Genomic DNA, 10,000 nt, shown 5'->3' with positions numbered 1-10,000 from the left:
ACGTTTTTTGTGCAAAGGTAGTTTGTCAAAATTTTAACATCTTTAGTATTGTTAACAGTCTTTACATGAGAAGCATAGCCTAAGATCCTTGTAGTTACCACTTTTTATCATGATTTACCCAAAACTGATCACGATCTACTTACAGTCCTGCTCAAGAGCCTAGAAATATGAAAGATGACAAATTTAGAGGCAGATAGTTGTATTGTACGGTGGCCCATAGAGGACATGACACATTTTTTTTATCTCGCGATAAATGATAGATTATCGGGCGATAAATGGAAATTATCGCGCGATAAATGAGAAGTTATCGCGCGATAAATGAAGATTATCGCGCGATAAATGGAGATTATCACGCGATAAATGGAAATTATCGCGCGATAAATGAAGATTATCGCGCGATAAATGGAAATTATCGCGCGATAAATGGAAATTATGGCGCGATAAATGGAAATTATCGCGCGATAATTTTTATTATTATCACGCAGTAATAAAATTATCGCGCGATAATATTTATTATTATCGCGCGATAATATTTATTATCGCGCGATAATTTATCATTTATCACGTGATAAATGGAAACTTGTCAGGTCACGTAATGGGCTGTCAAGCATGTTGTTTCCGTGGACGACAATGACTGCCACAGTTGAGGAGCTATGGTTTGAGGTCGATAGTTCCTTTTATTCCTTTAAAAAGATCATTAAGCAGTACTTTGCAATACTACGACGCATAGCTCTTTGAATTAGTATAATAAACCTTGATTTTGTGAAGTCCGAGACCGTGGAAATTTTGTATCATTTATTCATATTTTGTGATAACTTTTTGATGATTGCATGACTTACACTGTCACGATTGTGTTACGCTAAAACCTTGAAAAAAATTTCATCAGTTTTCTCATCTTTCAGTGTATACTATATGCCCTCTAAATTTCATTGTCATTGCTCAAATATTATATCAAATATTATATCAATCAATTCTCTGCATTCCTCCAAACAAAAAGCACATTATGATCGTGACTGTACGCCAGCAGGATCCAATTCTTTAATTATGACTCGTACGGTCTCCTTCTGGACAACAAGAGTGTAGTCAATTCTTAATTGCTGGTGCATTTGGCGATAACCAATACTGTTCCTGCATGGACAAATGCAACGGATTACCGGACAGAAGTTGACCTAGATGACATTGATGTGATTGATGGTGAATGCTGCGACTGAACAAGCCCCACAAATTGTTTGGAGGAATGCAGAGAACTGATTGATATAATTATGTAAGAGCAACAGTTGCAAGTGCCTTCAACTGCTCTAGAATCCCGTAACCTTTTCGTGGATCTCGTTTATCTCATCGACAACAGTTGGTTCAGTTCTTGCATGATGTTTTTTTTGAAGGGGAATGAATTACACCCGAAAACCTAGCCTCATGTGTCCTTAATGCCAGCCTCTCTTTGTGTGCGAGGCCTTTCTGGCAAAAGAGGACCGACAGTTCTGGTGACATATGTGTCAAAGTTACTGTGTTTACATTTCTGTGCGAAATAGAGGATACTTTAAAAGCCTATGAGCATTGTGTAACTACTCGTGTGCACGAAGTAATTTGACCTTATTCGGCCCGAGCTTTTTTTTAATCTTTTCAGACCGCGGAGTGAAGCGAATTCCGCCCCCTTCACCTCCGTAACTTCCAGAATATTTGAGCAAAGACAAAGAAATTTAGAGGGTCTATAGCATAGACTGGAAGATGAGCAAACTGATGAAAGTTTATTTCAAGGTTTTAGTGTAACACAACCGTGACAGTGTAAGTCATGCAATCATCAAAAAGTTATCACAAAATATAAATAAATAATACAAAATTTCCACGGGCTCGGACTTCGCAAAATCAAGGTTTACTATACTGATTCAAAGAGCTATGCGTCGTAGTATTGCAACGTACTGCTAAATGATCTTTTTACATGAATAAAACGAACTATCGACCTCAAAACATAGCTCCTCAACTGTGGCAGTCATTGTCGTCCACGGAAACAACATGCGTGACAGCCGATTACGTGACCTGACAAGTTTCCATTTATCACGTGATAAATGATAAATTATCGCGCGATAATAAATATTATCGCGCGATAATAATAAATATTATCGCGCGATAATTTTATTATCGCGCGATAATTTCCATTTATCGCGCGATAAATGATAAATTATCGCGCGATAATAAATGTTATCGCGCGATAATAAATGTTATCGGGCGATAATAATAAAAATTATCGCGCGATGATTTCCATTTATCGCGCGATAATCTTCATTTATCGCGCGATAATATTTCACTTATCGAGCGTTTATTTTCATTTATCGCGCGATAATTTCCATTTATCGCGCGATAATCTATCATTTATCGCGCGATAAAAAAAATGTGTCATGTCCCCTATGGGCCACCGTAGTATTGCGAATGGTCCAAAACTTTAACGAATTATCAACAATAACGCAAGTTGACTCCAGTTTGAATAATTTATAATGGAAAGAGTGCATGTGTAAAAAAAAGTGCAGCCTTCACAAATTCTCATGGTGACACAACCTCAAACATAAATGACCAGGATACAAGTAGATGCAAGTACTCACACACTGCTTACTGTGTCAGTCACTTTTTTAGGTGTATCAGGCATATTAGTGCCACTTTCCAGGTCTTCAAGGTCTGTCTTCTCTTCCACATTGACCACAATATCAGCATCAGTTGGGTGTCTACCCTTGGTCGCTTTTCCAAAACTCATCAATTTTCCGTGTCTTTGAGCCTTCGACTTCTGCACGTACAGAGCGCCTATGCACACGCCAGCAATACTTTACATGGCCACTGTTTGACCTCTTACTTTTATCCAGTTTTGGATTTTTGCCACAAAGCAAGCATTTCATGCTTTTTCCATCGTCTGCCAGTCTCACATCGTTTGTTTTTTCAAGAAAGTCCTTGAGTTTCTCGTGAGTTTGGGGCAACTTGCTCCTACTTTTCCTTGTAGTGGTCTTTTTTGACTCTTTAGGTGATTTACCCGAGGCTGTGCTTTTCTTGCAGTTCGAAGAGTCGCAATAATTTGCATGTCTGTTGAGGTTGAAGATGAACTCTCGAACACAAAGTTTACTGTACCTTTTTGAAACGATGCTACTCGCTGGAGCACTTTAACGAATAACGAGCGTGACTCGCATTCCAAATGTCTCATCCGTTCACAGTATAAATGTTGCTTTCTTCGGGTTACCTGGTTCGACATGGTCCACATAGTACACCTCGATTGAATGGTCCGAAAAACCCCGCTTTGCAGCGGAATGTTCAATTCCACAACTGTTCACAACTATTTTTTCCAATTCCTTTGGACTACAGTTTACGTCCAACAAAAGTCTAGAGTTTTCGGTGTGTATAACGGCGTTATTTGCATTGAAGTACTCGATTTGTAGTATCCTTTTGCGAGAAACCTTTTGCGAAGCCATTTTTATCTTCCCTTCACAATATCTTCCCGCCATATGCAAACTAGCAGAACTTTTCCGCTGACCAGAAAAAGTGACAGAACGTAACTATGCATCCGTTTAAGCCTGGTAGCTAGACCGCGGGCTCGAGGGCGAAAAATACTGATTTCACGATCTCTACTGAGGAGTGCAAGGTCTTTTGCTAAGAAATTTTACTTTTCTATTTCAAAATATTGGAGCAAAGACCGCTGAAGAAAAGAAATCCCATTCCCATTTTATAATTGTTTATCCCATTCCCAGTGGCTAAATCCCATTCCCAGTGAGTAACTTCCATTTTCCCAGGCCAAAATAAGGCTAATCCCAATTCCCATTTTACCCCTCCACGACCCTCTAGAATGGATTCAATTTGCTTGTCCTTTGCAAATTTCTTTGTTACTGAGTTAGTAACGTAACGGACGACTCCATGCATGCAATCGAATGTAAACACCGCTCTCCTCTTCGTCAAGCAACAATAATGGACATCGTCTTATCTTTACTCAAATTTCATCTTCATCTTCCAATTTTTTTTCCATTTCCATAATGTAGTCCACGACAATATCTTTTACTATTGGTTGTGTAGCAGAGAGAGAGAGAGAGAAAAGTAAACAAGTGATCGAAAGCTCTGTCGGAATTCGTTGCCTTTTCCAAGGCGAGTGTTATTGCTGTGGTCATTGTTTTTGGGTAACTTGGGTTTGTCTCGGCTAGAATGTTCTCAGTTCTGCGTCTCTGTCCTTTTTCAAGTTTTTTCAGATGGTTGAACCACCCAAAATGTGAAGCTATCTTACCCTCCTAAACTTGTCTTACATAGATGGCGGCGCTGGCCAAAGCAAGCGGCAGGTGGTCCAAAGACCGTGGAGTCTCTTTTTCAATCTTGTCATCAGTGACACCAGAGAGGAGCCTTAACAAAGAGCTGGCATCATCAGGATGCATTCCTTCGCTTACTGAGATGTGCTGAATGGTGGAGCTTGGTAAAGGAATCGACTTGGTGTCTTGTGTTCTTATCAGCAACTGGCCCCCCACCCATTGTTGGTTTCCTCGAGCTGGCAAATAAGTAGATACACGAAACAAACTAGTGAGTTGTCAATTACCAGCAACCACGACGTGTAAAGCCCAATTTTTGCGCTTATTAGCGTCTTGAGACTTACAATTTTCTCGTCTACGCTCAGATCTTTGGAATTACGTGTGACTACAACTGAATAATCCGGACATTTACAGTGTCGAGCGAAAGAGACCTACTATTCCAAAAGTGTTTCGGATTTTTCTGCATTAAGCGTCATGACAAATGAGATCGTTGAAAGAGTTTCTTTGCTTACTTCGAAAAATCGCTTGGCTGCTAGTCGGGCCAGCTGAGATTTTCCACTTCCAGGGTCTCCGGATAAGTACAAGGTGCTTAAGCTGTCATTGTTGGCATCTTTGAGTGCTTTGAGGTGTTGTGTGATTTTATCATCCTCCGGTCTGCGAGGAGAGACGTCATGTGTGGGTTCAGGAGGGAGAATACAAAATGGGGAGACTTCGGTTTGCAAATGTTCTTTAAGGTTATGTCGTTGATTCTCTTTTCTTCGAGTTCCTTGTCTTTTTCTGCGAGTTTTGTTTCTTTTTCAATGAGTTCCTTTTCTTTTTCGTGAAGTTTTGTTTCCTCCTCTATAACCTCTTGTTGAAGATTGTCAACTTTCTTCCGAATATTTCTTAACTCCGTTGGGAAACTTGTCTGAGTTTGGATTTCACCGATTTGTTGAGTCGGAAGACCGAGTGCATGAAATGCATTATTCACCTTTAAAACCACATGTTGAAATTCTCCGCTGGAAGGATAACCTCGTGGTACATGCGCAAAGTCTTCATTGCGAAGTTTCCTGAGATCATCCACATTGACTAAGGAGGGTGAAAATATAGCGTCTACCTATCAATTAACCTTCCTAAGTTTGTTAGAGGAGGGGATGGTAAGGGGAATGAACTGCTCGTAAGTGGTTTGTGTCATACAAAAACCATGCAGGCTGCGAGAAAAAAGTGAAGTGCCCAAAGAAATAATGGGCTTTCAAATTCTTTTAAAATCACAGACCCCGTATTTTATCTTCAAGCATTGTTCAGGGCGCGAGAAAAGGAAAGAGCTGCTGGGCATTTAAAGAACACGAACCCTATTTAAACACTCATGAACAGAAGGGGAGAACGCACCAGCTTCGCCCTCTTTTAGGCTGTCACCGAGCGCTTCAAAAGAGAGGAGCTCATTTAAGAGGGTGACTCTTCCATCTCGTTTCAGTTGGGTAGCTTGGGCTCTACTTGGGCTCCACTTGGGCTAGACCTCAGAATACCCGGCCACTCATTTACATGTAATTTGTTTCTCCCATCATTCCCCCGTTCCGTTCACATTTGTTGAACCGGAGGGCTGATGTTTCAGAGTCGCCTGGTCATAAAATTAAACTGAAATAGTGCGGCACATTGGAGTTGCAGCCGCAAGTTTTTCTTTTTTTTTTTTTCTTTCCTTTCAATTTTCACCTGCATTTATTTGACAATTTTACTGCGAAAATTCGATGTCTTTCTGAGTAACTGGGCACATCCCCCAACCCGGCCAACATCCATGAGGTAGATGGTATATTTTCTTACGTTTGTACAGTAGCATTTTTTGTTTCGTGACGGGCTCGAGTTACTCTGGTAGAGAAGGTAAACAAGAGGTGTATAAAGTTGCCATGGAAAAATGTTAACCTCTGCGCAAAAATCACGCAATCGTAAAGAGATTTGATTCGCTGCTTTAAATAGAATGCTAACCCAAGTTCAGTTTCTCGGAATCACAAACAATAAACTTGTGTATTTTAGTAGGCAATTCATGATGGAGTCGCTTCTTAAAAACCTCAAAGAACATGTAACATGTTCGATTTGTTTGGACACTTACACCAAGCCTAAGACCATTGCTTGTCTTCATACATTCTGCTGTGAATGCCTGAAGAGACATGCACTAACGAGACAAAAACAAGGGCTTTATCCATGCCCCGAGTGTCAGGCACAAATTCGCATCCCTGAAGGAAAGCATTTTGATAATTTGCCAAACAGTTTTCTACACAACAGTTTGGTAAGTCTTCTTGCCGTTCGACGCAGTGGCGAAGGAAATGAGATCAGCTGTGATACATGCCAGAAGAAGAGCGCTGAAATCAATTACTGCTTCGAATGCAAGAAGTTTATGTGCCCCGACTGTGTGAAAGCTCACGAAGTGTTTCGAGATACTGTGTTTCAGGGACACAAGATCACCCCAGTGCGACAGTTTCAAGCCACAGACTACGAGGCCCTGTTAAAAAGGCAGTCATTTTGCTCCGTTAAGTATCATGAGAGAGAAGTATCAAAATTTTTTTGTGTGGGTTGTCAAACCTGTGTTTGTCCAGTATGCATCGCCACCGATCACAAAAACCATGATGTTGTTCTGCTTGAAAAAGCAGCGGATGATGAGAAAGCAAACATCATTGCTCTGGCACAGCTGGTCAGAGAGAAGAAAGAGGTCTGCAGAGGAATTATCTGTGAATTTGAGAAGACAGAAGCTGAATTGGAAGCAAATATTACTTCTGCTAAACGCCAGGTTACCGAAACAGCCGAACAGATGATGGGAAAGCTTCGCCAATTGGAGCGTGAAGGCATTACTGCCCTTGAGAGGGCTCGCGTGAGTCGAATTGAGAAATTAAATGCTATGAAAACATCGGTTGTCTCATTGGAAAAACAACTCGACCAAGCATTTGACTTCAGTAACAACCTGGTTATGAGAAGCTCGAGCTCAGACATAATGCAAAACAAGAAGAATGTGGAAGAACGAGTCCAAGACCTCATCAAGACCAAAATGCCTACACTTCCGGTTAGATCGTCTGTTGAGTTTGTGTCGACATGTGAACCAGAGAGTTTAAGTCTGGGATTTATGAAATTCAGCGAAACAGATATGCAAGTATCCACCGTGAAAGTACGGAAACGGAATATCCAAGCTGGTGTAGAAGCTGAGCTATTGATTTTTCCCAAAAAGAGCGAAGGAGAAATTAGAAATACTCTGCACAGAGATCGTTTTGAAGTACAAATAGACCCTGCAGATAAAGTGAGAAGTTTGGTGACGAGTGAAAATGAAGGCAGGGGTTTTCAGGTAAAATTTGAACCGAAAATACCAGGTACTTATGAAATGGAATTAAAGATAAATGGACGGAAACTTTTCGAGTGTCCAGTTTTGATTCCAGTGAAAGCGCGTGAGTTAAACTTTGTAGGCAGGTTAGACTTTCAGGAAGAAGTGCGGCAGGGTCCAACCGGGATTGCAGTGAACAGTGAAGGTGTTGTTGTTGTGGCTCATCGTCTTGATCACTGTATCTTGGTATTTGAAAAGACAGGAAAGTTAAGGCGAAAGTTTGGTTGTCATGGAAATAAAGATGGGCAGTTTGATCAGCCAGTGGACATCACATTCATAAACGATGATGAGATTCTTGTGGCGGATCAATATAATCACCGAATACAGCAGTTGAATGTTCAGACGGGTGACTTTGTGAAAAGTTTTGGAAAAAAGGGAAGTGGAGACGGAGAGTTACATTATCCCATTGGTGTTTGTGTTACAAGTGATGGACGTTTTATCGTTGTAGTGGAGTATTCTAATAGCAGAATTCAGGTGTTTACAATGGATGGTAAACCTGTGTTGAAATTTGGAGACAGCGGCTCAGATAGACTGGATCATCCAATCGGCTGTGTTTGTTACGAAGACAAATTCATTGCAACTGACTCCAGCAATAACTGTGTGAAAGTGTTTGATAGCAAAGGACAGTTTTTGTACAAGTTTGGAGAAATAGGAAACGCTGATGGAGAACTGAATAATCCGTATGGCGTATGTGTTGACAAGTATGGTGAGATTGTCGTATGTGACAAGCTGAACAATCGCATCCAGATGTTTACATTAGAAGGAACTTTCATTGGAAAGACAAGTACTAAACTTAATCTCAAAGGGCCCTGGGGTGTTATCTCAATGCCAGATGATCGGATTTTGATTACAGACGTTATCGGGAATGAAATATATGCTGTGAAATAAACTCACATTTATTAAATTAACCGGCAAATATTCGTGAAGAAACCTGAGGAGAATATCTGTAAGTTTTCTTATTTTGAAAACAATTTTAGAAACAATTTGACCAACTGGCATTGCAGTGAATAGTAAAGGTGTTATTGCTGTGGCTGATAATAAAGGTCACTGTATCCTGGTATTTGATGAGACAGAAAAATTTGTGCGAAAACTTGGTTCCTATGGAGACAAGGATGGGCAGTTTAACAGACCAGCCGACATCACTTTCCTAAAGGATGACAAGATTCTGGTGGCAGATGAATTCAATCACCGAATACAGCGGTTGAACGTACAGACAGGGAACTTTGTGAAAAGCTTTGGAAAGAGAGGAAGTGGATACGGAGAGTTACACAATCCCACTAGTGTGTCTATTTCAAGGGATGAGCTTTTTATCGTTGTAGCGGATTTTAATAACAGCAGAATTCAGATGTTTATATTAGATGGCAAACCTGAGTTGAAGTATGGAGACAAAGGTTGAAAGAGGCTAGATCATTCAAGCGACTGTGCTTGGTACAAGGACAAGTTCGTTGTAACTGACAAGAATAATAATTGTGTAAAAGTGTTTGATGGCAAAAGTTGCGGAACTTTGGAGAAAAAGGAAACGGTGATGGAGAGTTAAATCGGCCGTGTAACTTTTGTACGGACAAGTTTGGCAACGTGTTGGTATGCGACGTGTTGAATCATCGCATTCAACAGTTTACATTCGAGGGATTTTGGTCACAGACTACAACACGAAAGAAGCTTACATTCTGAAGTAAATGCACATTCATTAAATTAACAACGAATTCTTCGTAAACAAAACTGAAGAGAATATCTTCAGGCGTTACTAATTTTAACTCATGTGTTGCAAAAGAATTCGTAGAATCGACAGATTGCGTTAAATTGCTGAGGAAAGTCTAAAGATTTCTTTCGATTCATTACTTCAGTGATTGTTTATGCTGTAAATTAATCACAGAATCGAAGCCCTGAAATAGGCGATGATCTGTTCGGTCCTCTTCACAGCCCAGCAATCAATTAGTCGTCATGTCTTGATTAATTCAAAAGAACATATTTAAAGCGCAGATTAATCGGATCACTGGGCGTAAGAGAGTGACTGTACATGTCTGAATATTAATCAAACTTCAAATGAACATGAAAAGTTACATACATCATGCAGGTGAACAGACCTCAGAAGAAAAAAATTTCACTTTCAGTGAGATGAAACATGTCAACTGCTCTAAACCCTAGGAGTATTGTGATGGCAAAATAGGCATTCCTGCTAAATAGTTGTACAATGGCACTGATTGTTGTAAATAGCTTTTAATTATCAAATTTACATTTCTTTCATCATGTTTAATTAGAGCATATTTGGGTAGAGCTTTTCTAAGTTTGATAACAGTCTGCAATTTGCTCGTTAGATGGAGCTTGTTTTTATACCGACAAATTAAATTGGCATTGACAGTAGTTAGTACTATCAAAGTGTAAAAACACTATGGCAACT

The 10,000-nt window shown here is 40.1% G+C and overlaps 1 protein-coding gene and 1 pseudogene across 1 annotated transcript in view; both read left to right on the top strand.

Moving 5' to 3' along the window:
- Nucleotides 1–6,198: 6,198 nt before the first annotated feature.
- The window catches only part of LOC148730242 (E3 ubiquitin-protein ligase TRIM45-like), a 4,084-nt gene continuing 282 nt past the window's right edge, over nt 6,199–10,000 (top strand). The window contains exon 1 of the mRNA XM_088760679.1: nt 6,199–10,000. This exon is cut by the window's right edge and continues 282 nt beyond it. Coding sequence (XP_088616805.1) covers nt 6,214–8,490 — 2,277 coding nt within the window. The 5' untranslated portion in view covers nt 6,199–6,213 and the 3' untranslated portion in view covers nt 8,491–10,000.
- Nucleotides 8,591–10,000, top strand: part of LOC148730241 (uncharacterized) — a 1,774-nt pseudogene continuing 364 nt past the window's right edge.

Source organism: Stylophora pistillata, chromosome 5, assembly GCF_964205215.1.
Source record: "Stylophora pistillata chromosome 5, jaStyPist1.2, whole genome shotgun sequence".
Lineage (NCBI taxonomy): Eukaryota > Metazoa > Cnidaria > Anthozoa > Scleractinia > Pocilloporidae > Stylophora > Stylophora pistillata.
This window is presented reverse-complemented; position numbering and strand designations above follow the sequence as displayed.